Consider the following 19497-nt stretch of genomic DNA (forward strand, 5'->3'; position numbering starts at 1 on the left):
CGAAGCGGGAGGGCTTCTCCTCCTTCGCCGCCGCCGCTGCCGCCGCTGCCACCGCGGAGTGGTGGGGGTCGTCGGGGCTGAGTTGTCAGGAGATTTGGAGGTGAGGTGGGAGTGCTTCGCCTCCTTCGCCGCCACAGCCACCGCAGGGCTTCCGGACAGAGGGATTTGGGTGGAGTAGTTTTGTTTTGGGTGGAGAGAAGAAAGATAGGGGGATTAGAGATGGACCATCGGGAAGAAAGTAGGGGGATTAGAGATGGATTTCTTAGAGGGTGGAGATTCTTAGAGGGTGGGGACCATCACTATTTTGGTTTTGGTCTTGGTTTTCCTTCCCTCACGTTACTCCTTATCCAGCTGGGCCATCGGGAAGAAAGATGGGGATTAGAGATGGACTTCTTAGAGGGTGGAGATTCTTTTAATTGTTTCTACTCCTTCCTGTTTGGGTTGAATGGTTGCCGTGCTGTGAGGTAGCTTGGGTATCGAAGGAGAGATGGGAGATGGGAGATGGGAGATGGTGGGATGGGACTTCTTTTAAATTAATTATTTTTCCATGCTTCTATTTAAGGATTATATTAAACTGAAGAGGCTTCTTGTCTATCATTGTTAGATTCATGCATCTTTGTTGAAATAGTATACTTGACAGCTATCTATTTTCATATCATTTTTTTAACTATTTTATACTTATTAAAATTTATTATTATTATTATAATAAAAAAAGAAAAGGCCTCATTCACTGAATTTGTCTTAGGCCCCCAAATGTATTGGGCCGCCCCTGGTTTTCTGCTGCAACTTTTTTTTGCAGGATACAAAAATAAATCTATAAACTAATCAATCTAACTTGATGAAGTACTTTGTAGGTCAGTCAAAATGGACAAGAGTTGGATGACAATAAAAAATAGAATGAAGAGTAAAGAGTATAGAGAAGGGGTGAAGTCCTTTATTGAATTTGCGGTGGCAAATTTAGGCTCAGCAAATGATATTTGGTGTCCTTGTGTCGAGTGCATGAATGACAAAAAACAAAGCATTCAAGTTGTCAAGATTCATTTGATGTTGAAAGGAATCTCGCCTTCTTACAAGACTTGGGTGCAACATGGAGAATCTGTTCACGTGCATCAATCTTGTGTTTCAAATGATGCTAACTGTGACAATGGTGGAGGTGTTGAGGATAGAATGGCTGGGGATGGCACCGATGATAGGGACGAATTGTCTAATATGCTGGAAGCTGTTTACATGGGCGCTTTCATGAATGACGATATTGACGAATTGCCTAATAACTTGGGGAGGGAGGATGCACAGAATTTTGATAAGTTGTTTGATGATGCTCAACGACCCGTTTATCCTGGTTGCAAAACTTTTACAGTATTATCATTCGTTATTAAGATGCTTCATATTAAGGTGTACAACCAGTGGAGCAATTCCTCTTTTGACATGAACATGAAGGTATACAAGGAAATTCTACCGGAGTGTGATAAGTCTGTTCCATGGACCCTTTATGAAGTCAAGAAATTTTTACGAGATTTGGGTTTGGGATATGTGCTAATTCATGCATGCAAATATGATTGTGTTCTTTTTTGGAAGGAGAATGCGAACCTGGAGAAATGCCCTATATGTGATGAGCCTAGATATAAGCTGAATGATGGTAACGGTAAGAAGATTCCTCATAAAATTTTGCGGTACTTTCCCCTGACACCGAGATTGAAGCGCTTATTTTTGTCTCCGAAAATAGCTGTAGATATGAGATGGCACAAGGAGAAGCGAGTGGATGACGAAACATTAAGACATCCGGCTGATGGGGAGGAATGGAAGAACTTTGATCGGCAACATCCTGAGTTTTCTAAGGATCCGCGGAATGTGAGGTTAGGGCTAGCCACCGATGGTTACAATCCTTTTGGAAATATGAGCACATCGTACAGTATGTGGCCTGTTATCGTGATGCCTTATAATCTTCCACCTTGGAACTGTATGAAAGAGCAATTTTGTATGTTGTCATTGCTTATTCCCGGAAAAACGGCTCCCGATAAAGAAATAGATGTTTACTTGAGGCCATTAATTGATGAGTTGAAAGAGCTTTGGAAGGATGGCGTGCAAACTTATGATGCCTCTAGTGGAAGTACATTTAGAATGCATGCTGCTCTCATGTGGACCATTAATGACTTTCCTGCATATGGTAACATGTCTGGATGGCCAACAAAAGGTTATTTGGCTTGTCCCATTTGTAACGAAGATGCTTCATCAGAACGTTTGAGGAGTAAGATTGGCTATATGGGTGCGAGGCGTTTCTTGCCTGAGAACCACACATGGCGAAAGAGCAAGCTCTTTAATGGTAAAAGTGAGGACAGGTCAAGGCCACGAGAGTTCACAGGAGAAGAGATCTTGGAGCAAATTAATTCAGGGACATACAAGCCGTTGGGCAAGCATCCAAGCATTAATAAGAAAAGAAAAAGGGGCAAAGATGCTGACACGATTTGGGCCAAGAAAAGCATTTTGTTTGATCTCCCTTATTGGAAAACACTCAATCTGCGTCACAACTTGGATGTCATGCACATAGAAAAGAACATTGCAGAAAATATTGTTGGGACATTACTGGGCGTAGATGGGAAATGCAAGGATACAGAAAAAGCACGCATGGATTTGGCAGATATGGGTATACGGAAGGAGTTACACCTAAAAAAGCGGGCGAACGGATCTTATGAGAAGCCTCCAGCATTGTACACATTGTCCCTGCAAGAGAGACAAGGGTTTTGTGATTTTTTAAAATCAATTAAGTTTCCAGATGGCTATGCGGCAAACATATCTAGCTGTGTAAGTACTCAAGGTGGTAAATTATCGGGTCTGAAAAGTCATGACTATCATATTCTTTTGCAACGCCTTCTTCCAGTTGGAATGCGTGGGTACCTCAACAAAGAACTTAATACTGCATTATTTCAGTTAGGCAATTTCTTTGAGCAATTGTGCTCCAAGGCATTAAAAAAAGCTGATTTGAAAAAATTAGAGGACCAAATTGTTCTTATTCTTTGCAAGCTTGAGAAGATTTTCTCTCCTGCCTTCTTTGATGTCATGGTTCATCTAGCTATTCACTTGCCTCGCGAGGCTATTCTTGGAGGGCCAGTGCAATATCGATGGATGTATCCAATTGAAAGGTAATTATTTGCAACCGTATAGTAGGAATAGTAATCATATATATTATTGTACATGTAAGAATTTTTCTATTAGCATTGACCTATTATTTATCGTAGGTTACTCGGAGTTCTAAAAGGATTTGTTGCCAACCGAGCTCACCCAGAAGGTTCTATCGCTGAGGCTTATATTTCTAAAGAGAGTACAACATTTTGCTCAATGTACCTCAATGGAATCGAAACAGTGTTTAACAGAGAAGAAAGGAATGATGACGGTGGTGATCGTGGCACGGGGTTAACAGTCTTTACTCAAAGTGCCCGACCATTTGGGTTAATCCGAAGGGGACCTGATGTGCCGGTCAATGAACTCGAGATGGCTGAATGGTTTGTCTTATACAATAGTTCAGAAGTGGGTTTTCTTGCAAGTATGAAGACCGATGCAAGAGTTGCATCAAAAGGTATGTTTATGTTACATGCCAACTTGTCATTAAGTTCTTCAAATTCAAATTCATGGGTATTGGATACCGGCTGTGGTTTTCACATTTGCAAATCTTTGCATGGACTACAGAAAATTAAAATTTTGAAGAAAGGTGACTTCGAGCTGTATGGCGCTGGAGGAGAGTCCATCCAGGCTGAAGCTGTTGGAACCTACAACTTGGAGTTACCTTCGGGAGAGCTACTACAATTAGAAGATTGTTATTATATGCCCAAAATTATTAGAAATGTAATTTCCATTCCTTTGTTGTTAAAGAAAGGATTTGAAATTAATGGAAAGGGCAATGGTTGCTCTATTTATTTTTCTAATAAGCATCTTTGCAATGGCATTATGGAAAATGGTCTTCTTGTTTTATTACTTAATGACAATGTCTTTCATATTAATAAAAGCAATAAAAGAAAGAGAGAGGAAGTAAATAACACCCTTCTTTGGCATTGCCGACTTGGTCACATAAGTGAATCAAGAATCAACAAGTTATACAAAGAAGAGTTCTTTGATCCTTATGATTATGAATCATTAGGAACTTGTGAATCTTGTCTTATGGGTAAAATGACTAAGTCTCCATTCACTGGACATGGAGAAAGGGCAAGTGAGTTATTAGGACTTATACACACAGATGTATGTGGTCCTATGACAACTCCAGCTAGAGATGGATACTCTTACTTCATCACATTCACTGATGATTTATCAAGGTTCGGATATGTGTATCTTATGAAACATAAATCCGAAGCTTTTGATAAGTTTAAAGAGTATCAAAGTATGGTTGAAAAACAAACCGGAAAGTGTATTAAAATCCTTCGATCTGATCGAGGAGGTGAATACCTTTCTAGTGAGTTTTTAAATCATCTTAAAGAAAAGGGCATTCTCTCTGAATGGACACCTCCGTATACGCCACAATTAAATGGTGTAGCTGAACGGAGGAATCGTACTTTATTAGATATGGTACGGTCCATGATGTGCTTTACTGATCTTCCTATTTCCTTCTGGGGTTTTGCCCTAGAGACTGCTGCACTAATATTAAACAGGGTACCTTCTAAGTCTGTACCTAGCACTCCATATGAGATATGGAGAGGAAAGAAGCCTAATCTTAAGTATCTTAAGATATGGAGTTGTCAAGCTTATGTCAAAAGAAATTTTGGACACAAGCTAAGTGCTAGATCAGATAAATATATTTTTGTAGGTTATCCTAAAGATAGTATAGGATACATCTTCTATCATCCTACCGAACAAAAAGTTTTTGTAGGTAGGCATGCCATTTTCTTAGAAAAAGAGTTTATCTTAGAAAAGGGCAAGGATAGAAAAATAGAACTTGAAGAAGTTCAAGACCTACAAATAGAAACACAAGAAATTCTTCAACCAGATGTACCTATTGATGAGGTACAACCACAACACATATCTCCTCTCCGAAGGTCAGATAGAGTGCGAAGAGCACCTGAGAGGTATGGGTTCATCATTGAGAATGATGAAGCCCACATTGTTCAGAATAATGATCCTCTGACCTATTCGGAAGCTGTCATGAGTAATGACTCTGACAAATGGCTAGAAGCCATGAAATCTGAAATAGATTCTATGTATACCAACCAAGTATGGACTTTGGTTGATGCACCAGAGGGTGTAAACCCTATAGGTTGCAAATGGGTCTATAAGAAAAAGATTGGAGCAGATGGCCAAGTAGAAACCTACAAGGCTAGATTGGTGGCAAAAGGTTTCAGGCAAAAGCAAGGAATTGACTATGATGAAACTTTTTCGCCAGTAGCTATGCTCAAATCTATTCGAATTTTGCTTGCAATAGCTGCATACTATGATTATGAAATCTGGCAGATGGATGTCAAAACCGCCTTCCTTAATGGTTATCTTGAGGAAGAGGTTTATATGACACAGCCAGAAGGATTTGTCTCAAGTAAGAGAGCAAATCAAGTATGCAAGCTTAAGAGATCCATTTATGGATTAAAGCAAGCATCGAGGAGTTGGAACATCCGTTTTGATACAACAGTCAAAGAGTTTGGTTTTATCAAAAATGTGGATGAACCATGTGTGTACAAGAAGACTAGTGGGAGTGCCATTGTCTTCTTAATATTGTATGTAGATGACATACTGATCATTGGAAATGATATTCCAATGTTACAATCGGTCAAGACTTGGCTGTCAAAAAGCTTTTCCATGAAAGACTTGGGAGAAGCATCCTATATACTTGGTATAAAGATCTATAGGGATAGATCTAAAAGGATGCTAGGCTTGTCCCAGTCTAGGTACATAGATAATGTGCTGAAAAGATTCAGCATGGAAGAAAGTAAAAGAGGTTATTTGCCTATGAGTCATGGCATACGTCTCTCTAAGAAGATGTCTCCTAAGACATCTGAAGAGAGGAATAGAATGAATTCTATTCCCTATGCTTCGGCAGTAGGATCGATTATGTATGCTATGCTATGTACTAGGCCTGATGTTGCTTATGCCTTAGGCATAACAAGTAGATTTCAGGCTGATCCAGGAGAGGATCATTGGATAGCTGTGAAAAATATTCTTAAGTACTTGAGAAGGACTAAAGATATTTTTCTAGTTTATGGAGGATCTGAGTTGAAACTAGAAGGATTTTCTGATTCTAGTTTTCAATCAGATCCAGATGATAGCAAGTCCACTTCAGGGTATGTCTTTACCCTAAATGGTGGTGCAGTGAGCTGGAAGAGTTCCAAACAGCAAACTGTAGCTGACTCAACTACTGAGGCAGAATACATTGCTGTAAGTGAAGCCGCTAAGGAAGCTGTCTGGATGAAGAAGTTCATCTCTGAGTTAGGAGTAGTTCTCGAGATTGCTGGACCAGTCCCAATTTATTGTGATAACACTGGAGCTGTTGCTCAAGCGAAGGAACCAAGGTCTCATCACAAATCCAAGCACATTCTAAGACGCTTCCATCTTGTTCGAGAGATTGTCGAGAGACAAGACATAGTCATTGAACGAGTAGACACCAAGAATAACCTAGCAGACCCGTTCACTAAAGCTCTACCACAACAGCAGTTCGATCGCCACCTCGATTGTATGGGGATAAAATATAAGAGCGATTGGCTTTAGTGCAAGTGGGAGATTGAAAGAGTAGATGCCCTACAAGCCAATCGCAATATGTATTGCGAAGGGTTTTCTTTTGATTTGTCCAAATCATGTACATGACATTTAAATATGAATAGAGGCGTTATGTTTTATCATATGCTGTTGATTATATTTATGATAAACTCCTTAGATTAGGGCAATGGTTTTAAGACTATGATGAGATCATACTAGTGAGACTTAAAATCCTAAAATCCTAATCTTAAATATTTCCAGTCATTGGTACATTGAGTCGGGGATCAATGATTACCGGAAAGACTGGCATGTCTTATGTATGCTCGATGCAGAGGATGATTGATCTCACAATCATTTGTGTGGAGACACTAATACAAAGATATGGGTGCTCATTAGAAGAATGAGTTCACTGAATTGACCTACAAAGAGAAATCTTATGAAGTCTTACTTACATGTCAAAAGATGATTCTCTTAGTGGGAGTTGTGCAACTGATCCTTTGACCTGAGATCACCATGGTATCTTGTGCACATGAACCTATGTTTTGGTTTACACTCATTCATGACAATAAGTTATGTACGAGGTCTTCTGGATATGGTGGATTGTGTACGAAGATTATGAGTAGGTCAACAAGGAATTAATCACTTCTAGTAAGAGAAGATAGCATCCTATTTATTCTAATCATATGATAATTCAGGAAGCCTTTGATCAAAGCAGAATGAAAATTAGAAAGAGTTTCTAATGTTTCATTATTTGAATTATCATTAAAAGATTGAGAAAAATATGAATATGAAATTGAGTTTGACATATATTCATACTCATATACATATTTGGGATGCAGTTTGATTAAAGGATTGAATTGCATGGTAACTTGCCACTGAAGGGTATTTTTGGTATTTCCACTAAATTCCATATTTTCCGGGTAGACATGACACGTTGCTAGACGTCAATCTTGTCTTATAGGTTTGATCGAACTAAAGAGTTTAATTCGATCATCAATTAGAAAGGATTCTAATTGTTAAGTTCGGGTTCGCGCAGTTTGGACTTAAATCGATTAGTAGAGTTCTAATCAAGTTGGGTCAACTCGCACTCACACCTATTGCTGGCTAAGTATGGAACCCAATGGGTCACACACAAGAAAACTTATCAAGGGTCTAATTGGATTAGATCATGTTTGCAAGATAAACATCCTAGCAGGTGTTGCAAACCTTAGCTCCTGATTCGAACTGGATTCGAATCTGATTCGAATTGGATTCGAATCTGATTTTTAATTGATCTAATTTGATTAGATCATATTCTAATATGGGTTAGCCAAGAGTTGGCACCTAAATTGACTTGATTTGAGTCTAATTGGATTAGATTTGATAAAACATTTAATTTTGACCGTTGGATCAACATTTGGATGAAGAGAAGGATCAAATGGATGGCGCCATGGATTAGAGCCATTGGATCTTCATCATGGGATGATGGGAGATCATGATCTCGTGATGGACTTGTGATATTGACTTAGTCAACATCAGATGGCGTGAGAAAGAAGGAAATACGGTGAATTTAGAATGGCGCCTCATGAAGAAGTGCCACTTGGATTGGATAAAGATGACACGTCATCATATCCTAACTACTTTCCCTTCAACCGCATCATTCTCTCTCTCCTTCTTTCTTATGGCGCCACCAATAAGGGCCTTTGGATCATCATCTAGCCTTGATCAATGGTTGAGAATGCTCCCTATTTTTCATGCGTGAGAAGAAATGAAGAGAGGCATGAGTACGGTGGATTTCATGAAGAGATGCTTAGGGAATGGATAAGGATGAAGCGCCATATCATAAGCACTTCATCTTATCCTAACTACTTCTGATATGCCCTCTCATCAAATGACACATCACTTGATCTCACGCCCCTCTTCATGCATGAATGGATGGCTACAATGCATCCGTACGCCATCTATAAATAGGGAATGCTCCCGGTGTTTTCAAATCATTGGAAATCAATCCAACTCTCTCTCTCTCATATCCCTTCTTTCTTACATTAGTTTCTTTCTTTCTAACATTGCTTCTAGTGTGTCCTAAGCCAAGACAAGGTGGTCTTCATTAGGACAAAAGGATTAGAAGTGATTTTAGAAGCCTAAAAAAAAATAGAAAGGAAGGAAAGCAAGCCGTTAGAGTTCTTTAGAAGAATTCTGCATTAAGGATCAAAAGTCTTTGGAGCTAAAGTCTTGATCAAGTTTTCGTGTGGATCACCATTGGAGGGCGGACACTTGGACGCCTCGTGGAGATTGTACACTTTGGATTAGCGTTTGAGGTATTCTACTAATTCTGCATTTATTTTATATCATTTGATTGTAATCATTAAGGTGATCTAGGCTTAAAAGGGTTTCATGCATAGGGACTTTATTAAGAAATTTTTAAAATCCCTAGCTTCCGCTGCCCATTATGACATGCTAGAACCCTTCAGTATCTTCATTCATCAAACTAAGTATACAAAGGAAATACTAAAGAAGTTTGGAAATGAAAATCACAAGGGAGTAGGCACTCCAATGAAACCTACTAGTAAGCTAGACAAAGATGAGAAAGGAAAGAGTATTGATATTAAGCTTTATAGAGGATTAATTGGATCCTTGCTCTACCTTACTGCTAGTAGACCAGACATCGTGTTTAGTGTAGGAATTTGTGCTAGATACCAATCAGATCCTAAGGAGTCACATTTAAGTGCTGTTAAAAGAATCCTTAGATATTTAAGAGGAACTACAAACATAGGATTATGGTACTCGAGAGACTCCTGTCTAGATTTGCTTGCCTACTCAGATGCTGATTTTGCTGGATGCAAATTAGATAGGAAGAGCACTAGTGGAACATGTCAATTTTTAGAAAATAACTTAGTATCATGGTTTAGCAAAAAGCAGAATTCAGTGGCACTGTCGACAGCTGAAGCTGAATATATAGCTGCCGGCAGTTGTTGTGCTCAAGTACTATGGCTTAAGCAACAACTAGAGGACTATGGAGTTAAGCTAGATAACATTCCTATAATGTGTGATAATACTAGTGCCATCAACTTTACTAAAAATCTGGTTCAGCACTCTAAAGCCAAACACATTGAAATAAGATATCATTTTATTAGAGATCATGTGCAAAATGGAAACATATGTATTGAGCATGTATGTACTGAGAAACAATTAGCTGACATATTCATAAAACCTTTGAGTGAAGATAGATTTTGCATGCTTAGGAGGGAATTAGGCATATGTGATCCTTTTTATTGAGGAGATATAAAAGGGAGCAAGCAGTCTCATGATACACTCCTCCCATTTCTAAAAACCCATGAAACATAAGTCAAACTTGTCATCTATAGATTTCTTACTCATGTATCATTGTCCCAGTAAGAATTTGTAAGGATTGGAAGCAAGAAAATTTTTAAAAGGGAAAAGGAAGAGAAAAAAAAAATTTCTGAACTTGGGTCGACCCAACCCAGAATAGAGTCGACCCAACGTTGAGTCGACCCAAGAAAAATCTAGGGTCGACCCAACGTCGGGACCCCACTGTTAAAAGGGGGACCCGTGAGCTATCTAGAGCACTATTTTCACTTTGTCCTCTTCCGAAAACCCTATTTCCCACTCTCAAATCTCCTCCAATCGTCTCCAAACAGTAGATTACATCAAGATCTTGGAGAAATGGGACCCAAGAGAGCTGTAGCCAAGCGATCCGGGAGAGTTTCGCGGATCACACGTGCGGATAGGGATGCTACAGAGCCATCTACAGTGTCTCCACAAGGTGAGACACGTGTAGAGCCACCTCCTCCTCCCTCCCCTTCAATACAACATGCCAAATTTGCGGGGAGACCGGTTACCATAGGGAGAAGTGACACGAACGAAGGGATTACAAAGCGAATCCCAACAACGTGCGGCTCGGTCTATCGAAGATAACCGATCAGCCTTCCTGGCGTGGGTACCTAGTCTCTATGACTTAGGTCACGCCTAACAACAATAATGCAGCGAAACACAACACCAGAAAATACCACGAAGGAGAAGAAGAAATGTAGGGGAAGAGAACTTTATTGAATAACCACTCAACTGATTACAATAAGCTCTCTTGGCCTCTCCAGCTCTACCGGATACCAATCCCTCCCCTTTGAGGGTCCTCTTATAGAGGAACAACCTCTAGTTACAAGTCCCTCACGAACTCAACTTTCCATGCACAAGATAAGGATGAATTCTAGATAAGATAGGAAAACCCCGATTCCCGCAGGATTCTGCGCAATCAGATAAAACAGCCAAGTTCGTGCCTCAAACGAACTCCGATTACCATGAAACTAGATTCGTTGGATTCAGGACGAAGAATCCTTCCAGATGGCACCTTTTTCACTTTGAACGGACTTCTGTAGAGTTTCCAAAATGCCCCTCAAAGTGAAAGCGCGTGGAAACAGCGTTTCAGCCACGTCTTCTAACCATACACGTTTTCAGTTATAATAACGTGTTAAAACGTGTCCCTTGCCTTCTGGAGACTTATGCCACGTTCCTCCATCAGTGGCACACATTTCCATGCATCCCAATTTCTCGGATTCAGTCCATGCTTCGAGATAAGCCCACAACGCTGAATCAGTCTCGTTGCAGCAGCTTTCCTCCTAATGATGAACCAGCATGTATTCTCAACAATACACGCCTTGGAGCACATGCCCACGGCCCCATGCTCTTGGGTATTCCACCTACATCTTGCACACGTTTCCCTAGGTGATCCTAGGGCCCAGATTTGGTCTCCAAGTTGCCCAAATCTCTAGAGAGCACCGTCAGACCTCGAACCCGTCCAGCGACCTGATCTGGTTTATACCTTGATCCGCGTCCGGTCCAGCCCCGATTCGAGGAGCCGTGACACCCTCCCCCACCTAAGCCGAAGTCGCCCCTGACGAGGCTAGGCGGTACTCGTTGATGATGTCTTCGAACTGCCATAGTTCGTCACCATATTCCCAGCTTGCTTCTGAATCTGATAGTCCTTTCCATCGGACTAAGTATTGCACACGGTTACCCTTTTTTCTGTCCGCCTTGATTTCAGAAACCTTCTTGGTGTAATGAACTCGTACGGCCACTGGAGCTCGCCCGCTTCGAGCCCGAGAAGGGTCAGTTGTGTTCTCTTTGAATGGTTTCAACAAGGACACGTGGAACACCGGGTGCACTTTCAGCTTGGAAGGCAGCGACAATCGGTATGCTGTCTCTCCAATTCGATGTGTGATGATGAAGGGACCTTCATACCTCCTCACAAGTGCTTTGTGGTAGCCCGACTTCAATTTCATGTGATGATAAAGCTTCACCAATACCCGATCACCAACCTGAAATTCAGCTGCCCGCCGCTTTATGTCAGCCCACTTCTTCATTCGTTTGGTCGCCTTCCACAAGGAGACCTGAACCAAATCTGTATCCTCCTTCAGATCCCTCACGAACCTGTAGGCGGTCGGACTACGTCCCATGTAGTCTGCTGCGATACTTCCCGGAGTGTCTGGTTGCAGCCCTGTAATCACCTCGAATGGTGATTTACCTGTCGACTCCGATCGCTGTAAGTTGTAGCTGAATTGGGCTTGGTCCAAGAGTCGCACCCAATCCCGCTGGTTGGCACTCACATAGTGCCTCAAATACATCTCCAATAATGCATTGGTTCGCTCTGTTTGGCCATCGGTCTGAGGGTGGAAGGCCGTGGACATCTTCAACTCCGTTCCGAGCATCCGAAATAACTCCGTCCAGAACCTCCCCGTGAAGCGAGCATCGCGATCAGAAACGATACTCCGCGGTATTCCCCAATATTTCACCACATATGTAAAGAACAACCGCGCCACGTCCTCTGCATGGCAAGTAGTAGGTGCTGCAATGAAGACTCCGTACTTCGAGAAGCGATCCACCACTACCATGATAGAGCTGTTCCCATCCGCCAGAGGTAGTCCTATGATGAAGTCCATGGAGACACTCTCCCACGGACGCTCTGGTATAGGTAATGGCTCCAACAACCCCGCAGGCCGTCGATGTTCAACCTTGTCTTGTTGGCATAGTAGACAAGTGCGAACATACTCCTCGATGTCATCCCGCATCTTCGGCCAATAGTAGTTATGTTCTATGAGAGCTTGGGTCCGATGCACCCCCTGGTGTCCCGCCCACATAGAATCATGGTGTTCTCGCAACACCTCGCGCCTTAGCCCTCCACCTGAAGGCACATAGACACGTCGCCCTCGTGTCAAAATCAGCCCTCCTTCGGTCCAGAAACGGCGCGCCTTGCCGTCTTTGATGAGTTCACCCATGGAAGTGGCCCATTGATCCTTCTCCATCTCGGTCTTGACCCTCTCCATTAGGTTACTTGCTGGTCCGGAAAAGGAAGAGACTGCAGCCAGCTGTGCCTTTCTACTCAAAGCATCAGGGACTGAATTTGTTCGGCCCGGCTTGTACTCGATGTCGAAATCAAATTCAGCCAGAAACTACTGCCATCTCGCCTGCTTGGGGGTGAGTTTTGGTTGGGTCTGAAAGTAGCTTGTGGCCACGTTATCCGTGCGCACCACAAACTTAGATCCGAGGAGGTAATGACGCCAGGTTCGAAGACAGTGCACAATTGCAGTCATTTCCTTTTCATGAACCGTATACCTGCGCTCGGTGTCGTTCAACTTCCGACTCTCGTAGGCCACTGGGTGCCCCTCCTGCATGAGCACCCCTCCAATGGCAAAATCTGATGCGTCGGTGTGGACTTCAAAAGAAATAGAAAAGTCCGGTAGCACGAGGACCGGCTCCGCCGTGACCGCCTGCTTGAGACGATCAAACGCCTCCTGACATTGGTTTGACCACCGCCATGGTCGATCCTTCTTTAACAAATCCGTCAGTGGGGCGCATAACTTCGAATATCCGGTGATGAACCTCCTATAGTAATTTGCCAAGCCAAGAAAAGAGCGTAAGTGTGTAACACGTGTAGGTACCTCCCACTCGGCTATGGCTGAAATTTTTGAGGGATCCATCATGAGCCTTCCATCCCCAATGATGTGCCCGAGGAACGGCACCCTCTGCTGCGCAAACACACACTTCTCCTTCTTCAAAAAGAGTTGGTGCTGCCGTAGGGTAGAGAAGACTTGCCTCAGGTGTGCCACATGCTCATCCAATGTCCGGCTGTATACAACAATGTCATCCAAGTATACTACCACGAATTTATCGATGAAGTCGTGGAGTACACGCTGCATCAAAGCACAGAAAGTTGCTGGTGCGTTGGTGAGGCCGAAAGGCATGACAAGGTACTCGAAGCTCCCGTACCTTGTCACACATGCAGTCTTCTCAATGTCCTTCTCCGCCACGCGAACCTGATAGTACCCGCTGCGAAGATCCAACTTGGAAATCCATTGTGCCTTGCCAAGTTGATCGAACAAATCATCAATCCGAGGAATGGGGTACTTGTTCTTCACCGTGAGCTTGTTGAGGGCCCTGTAGTCGATGCAGAGTCTCAACGAACCATCGTGCTTCTTCTGAAAAAGTACCGGTGCTCCATACGGACTCTTCGAAGGTCGAATGAACCCGCTGTCCACCAACTCCGTTAGCTGCCTCCTCAGCTCCTGGAGTTCAGGTGGGGCCATCCTATATGGTGCTTGAGCTGGTGGACGTGCTCCATGCACCAAATCAATCCGATGATCGATTTTTCTTTCTGGCGGCAATTGCTTGGGTAACTCGGGGGGCATCACATCCCCGAATTCAGTGAGAACACCCTCGATGGGCGCTGGAATCTCCTCTCCTTCCAGTAGTTCTTCCTCCTGAAGGGACGCAATATATGTTGGAAGTCCCCTTCTCAGCCCCTTAGCAAGTTGCATCGCCGATAGGACTCGCTGCGGAGTCCCTTTAACTCGCTTCCCTGGAACTACGCAAGCTCCACTCGGATTCAGGACCACCACCACATCTGAATCCGGCTTTATCATGGCTTGTAGCTGGGTAAGCAAAGACATGCCGATGACCACCTCGTAGTCGTCGATCGGGGCGACCACCGCTGTCACCCGTCCGGTCCATGCGCCGAATTGGATCTCAACATCCTTCGACGTTCCGCTGGTAGCCACTTCTGCGGAATTGACCGCCTTGAACGTGTGTTCATCATGTTCAATCTTCAGATTTAACCTCTTTGCCGTAGCTAGGTCCACGAAGAAGTCAGTGGCACCCGTATCAATGAGTGCCTGGAAGATGTGACCACCAATGCAGATAGGTGCATAGAGCAGACCTCGTGGCCCCTTGGCCTTCAGGGCATTGAGACTGAGTGAGCCCATCTTTTGGTCGGTCTCTTGCTTCTCCTCCACCGCCATAGATGCTATCTTGCCCCTCAATGGACAGTCCTTCACCTTGTGCGGTCCATTGCAAATATAGCATGAGATGGTGCTGGTACCTTGCGCCACCCCTTTGCCCTTCGCTTGGGAAGCCCCTCCACTCGAGGAGCTCGGATTCGAGCCCTTTGTACCTCCTTTGTGACCTGATTTCGCTCCCCCACCTTTGCCCTGTTTCGATGCTTGGGCTTTGGGAGCTGTGGGTTGAGTCTTGAACTCGATGAGAGCCTCCGCTTGAGCTATCGCCTCGTTCAAACTCTGGACTCCTCTTCGCTGCAACTCCATCTTTGCCCACGGTTTGAGCCCGTCAAGAAAAGTGAAGAGAGAGTCCTCGTTGCTGAGGTCTGGTACCTCTAACAACAATTCGCTGAACTCTCGCACATACTCACGCACATCGCCCTTTTGCGTGAGCCGCCGTAGTCGTGCTCGAGCATCATCCTTAGCGAACGCGGAGAAGAATTGCTTTCGAAGTTCAGTTTGGAACTGTACCCAAGTGGTGATTGGAACAGCCCCTCGCTTCACATCGTCGGCCTGATGTCGCCACCAAAGCATCGCCACATCCCTCAAGAACATGGCCGCCGTGCTCACCTTCATGGCTTCCTCCCTCACGCCGGTAACCTGCAAGTATTGCTCCACGGCGAAAAGAAAGTTATCCACCTCCTTCGCGGACCGTCGTCCGCAGAACTCTTGTGGCTTGGGAACATCAAGCTTGTGCAGGGGGCGCGTAGCCTCTCTTGCGACCTCCATTGTCAATGGAGAAGAGGATACGCCTGTGGTGGTACTCTCCTTTAAAAGGCCAACCACCTGATTTTGGAGAGCCTTCACCATGATCTCCAACTCCTCGTTACGCCGCAGCACTTTCTTATAGCGCCGCTCCATATCGAAGGAAATCTGGTTCAGCTGAGCGGCGATCTCACCTCGGAGGGTTGCGTCCCTACCCTCAAGGTCCTCCATCCGTCCTTCAACCTCAGCTATTTGGGCCTCGCACCTCCGTAATCGATTGTCGGCGGAGATAACCGGAGATGCAATACGTAACCTATACAGAGATTCATCAACTGGATGCGCTCCACCCATCGCCGTGCCTCCTCCTGAGGCTGGATTGGGATCCATGGTCGAGGATGATGCGTCCGCCATTCCCACCATGGAAGTTACCGTAGAGGTCGTCTCCTTCATTTCTGGTATGGCTCTGATACCAAGTGACACGAACGAAGGGATTACAAAGCGAATCCCAACAACGTGCGGCTCGGTCTATCGAAGATAACCGATCAGCCTTCCTGGCGTGGGTACCTAGTCTCTATGACTTAGGTCACGCCTAACAACAATAATGCAGCGAAACACAACACCAGAAAATACCACGAAGGAGAAGAAGAAATGTAGGGGAAGAGAACTTTATTGAATAACCACTCAACTGATTACAATAAGCTCTCTTGGCCTCTCCAGCTCTACCGGATACCAATCCCTCCCCTTTGAGGGTCCTCTTATAGAGGAACAACCTCTAGTTATAAGTCCCTCACGAACTCAACTTCCCATGCACACGATAAGGATGAATTCTAGATAAGATAGGAAAACCCCGATTCCCGCAGGATTCTGCGCAATCAGATAAAACAGCCAAGTTCGTGCCTCAAACGAACTCCGATTACCATGAAACTAGATTCGTTGGATTCAGGACGAAGAATCCTTCCAGATGGCACCTTTTCCACTTTGAACGGGCTTCTGTAGAGTTTCCAAAATGCCCCTCAAAGTGAAAGCGCGTGGAAACAGCGTTTCAGCCACATCTTCTAACCATACACGTTTTCAGTTATAATAACGTGTTAAAACGTGTCCCTTGCCTTCTGGAGACTTATGCCACGTTCCTCCATCAGTGGCACACATTTTCATGCATCCCAATTTCCCGGATTCAGTCCATGCTTCGAGATAAGCCCACAACGCTGAATCAGTCTCGTTGCAGCAGCTTTCCTCCTAATGATGAACCAGCATGTATTCTCAACAATACACGCCTTGGAGCACGTGCCCACGGCCCCATGCTCTTGGGTATTCCACCTACATCTTGCACACATTTCCCTAGGTGATCCTAGGGCCCAGATTTGGTCTCCAAGTTGCCCAAATCTCTAGAGAGCACCGTCAGACCTCGAACCCGTCCAGCGACCTGATCTGGTTTATACCTTGATCCGCGTCCGGTCCAGCCCCGATTCGAGGAGCCGTGACAGAAGGATCCACTCCGAGTTTTTGGATCAAGAAGGGTTCTGTTTGGGGGAATGGATCCGAAGGCAAGGATGGGAGTATCTTTGCTCCCTAGATGTGGTGATCTACCTGGGATTAGTCCGTGAGTTCTATGCCTTCCTCAAAACTAGAATGGGAGGGCTTATATCCGAACTTCGCGGAGTAAGGGTTAGAGTCTCCGAAGAAAGTTTGAGTGAGTTGCTTCATCTCCCCTGCGAAGGAGCAACTCCAGAAAAGCCAGAAAACAAATTGAGAACCTTGCAGTTGATTCTTGAGAATGAAGACTTCGACTACTTAGAAAATGTAATAGCAAGCTCTCTTTCAGCGGAAATGAGGTTGTTGCACAACTTCATTGGTCGGATTTTGTTTCCGAAGAGCGGGAGATTTGATCTCATTTTAGAGCGAGATCTGGTTGTTATGGAGCATATTATTATGTTCATTCCCCTGAATCTCCCGGCTATGATACTGAGATAGATGAGGAAGGTAATATGCAACTCCAGAGTCTCGCTGCCTTATAGTATGATACTCACCTTGATCTTCCGACAGCACGATATATCTATAGAGGAAGAGATCTCCAGGCATCTACTTTTCACTGACACATACACTGCACGATCCCTTATTCGCATGGGCTATGAGAAGGTGAACGGGCAGTGGGTACATGCTGGAGCAGGGATTCAGGGTGATGCACCAGAGGGTGATGCACCAGATATTGGAGACCCTATCCCTGAGGATGAGGAGCATACGGATCATCCTACTGCACCTTCAGAGGCTGGACCTTCTTCATCTGTTCCTACGGGAGACACAGATGAGTTTTGGAGTAAGATGACTGAGCTTATGTCAGCTCAGGCGAGGACTATCACTGATGGGCTGACGAGCAGACTAGATATCATGACTGCTGAGATCAGTGATCTTAGAGAGCAGATAGGAGCTCTACGGAGAGAGAGAGAGGTTCATGGACCATCTGTGCCACAGGCAGCTGAGTCAGAGATTTCGGCATAGAGTCATCCAGCTCACCGATCTCCACGCCAGACTCAGTCCCATCAGGCTCGACCTCCCCTCGCCACTTATGATAGGAGGATGAGGACTAGATCACAGCCATTAGATACTCCCTAGGCTGATATTAGCATTTCTGATTAGAGCCTAGGATATGTATCTAGTTCTCATATGTATTTTGTGTTGATCATGTACTTTGAACTTTGATTGAGGAACATTGTATTTGTTTTTGTTTTGGCATTATTGTACTACAATGTTCCATTTTGATCAATGAAGCTGAAATGTTTGTTATGAAGGATTTTAGCATGTTATAATGCGCAGCGGAAGCTAGGGATTTTAAAAATTTCTTAATAAAGTCCCTATGCATGAAACCCTTTTAAGCCTAGATCACCTTAATGATTACAATCAAATGATATAAAATAAATGCAGAATTAGTAGAATACCTCAAACGCTAATCCAAAGTGTACAATCTCCACGAGGCGTCCAAGTGTCCGCCCTCCAATGGTGATCCACACGAAAACTTGATCAAGACTTTAGCTCCAAAGACTTTTGATCCTTAATGCAGAATTCTTCTAAAGAACTCTAATGGCTTGCTTTCCTTTCTTTCTATTTTTCTTTAGCCTTCTAAAATCACTTCTAATCCTTTTGTCCTAAAGAAGACCACCTTGTCTTGGCTTAGGACACACTAGAAGCAATGCTAGAAGAAAGAAACTAATGTAAGAAAGAAAGAAGAGAGGAGTGGGGTGGAATTGGAATGATGAAACCCATGGAGTGCTAACCTATTTATAATAGGTGTAGGGATGCATCTCCAAGGGATGCATCCCATCCACACATCCTCTCATGAAAGGGCATCATCTAAAGGGCCATATCAAATAAGAGGAGGTGCAGATCAAGTGAGGAGGTGTATCAAATGATATGTCCTTTCATGTGGTGCCATATTTTGACCAAGTCAACATCACATGCTAATCACATGTCCATCACGCCTCACCTCTTGATCTTTCATGATGATGATCCAAGGGCTCCAATGCAAGGCGCCATTCACTTGACCCATTATGTCTTCATCCAATGGTGGGATTAAGATCCAATGGTCAATTATGGTAGCCATCCTCTAACCCAATCCAATTGGGTTAAACCAACTCTCCATTATGTCTTCATCCAACGGTAGATCAAGATCTAACGGTCTAGATTGAATGATTTATTAAATCTAATCCAATTAGACTCAAACCAAGCCAATTAGGTGCCAACTCTTGGCTAACCCATATTAGAATATGATCTAATCAAATTAGATCAATTAAGAATCAGATTCGAATCCAAT

General features: G+C 43.8%; 1 protein-coding gene across 1 annotated transcript in view; it reads left to right on the top strand.

The window, feature by feature from the left end:
• The first annotated feature begins 699 nt into the window (after window positions 1-699).
• The window catches only part of LOC120112307 (uncharacterized), a 31359-nt gene continuing 12561 nt past the window's right edge, over window positions 700-19497 (top strand). Inside the window, exons 1-2 of the mRNA XM_089925637.1 lie at window positions 700-3137; window positions 3234-3571. Coding sequence (XP_089781763.1) covers window positions 865-3137; window positions 3234-3571 — 2611 coding nt within the window. The 5' untranslated portion in view covers window positions 700-864. The remainder of the gene's footprint in view (window positions 3138-3233; window positions 3572-19497) is intronic.

The sequence above is a fragment of the Phoenix dactylifera genome, chromosome 9 (genome assembly GCF_051530095.1).
Source record: "Phoenix dactylifera cultivar Ajwa chromosome 9, Ajwa_hap1_PhDact_Kaust_v1.1, whole genome shotgun sequence".
Classification (NCBI taxonomy): domain Eukaryota; kingdom Viridiplantae; phylum Streptophyta; class Magnoliopsida; order Arecales; family Arecaceae; genus Phoenix; species Phoenix dactylifera.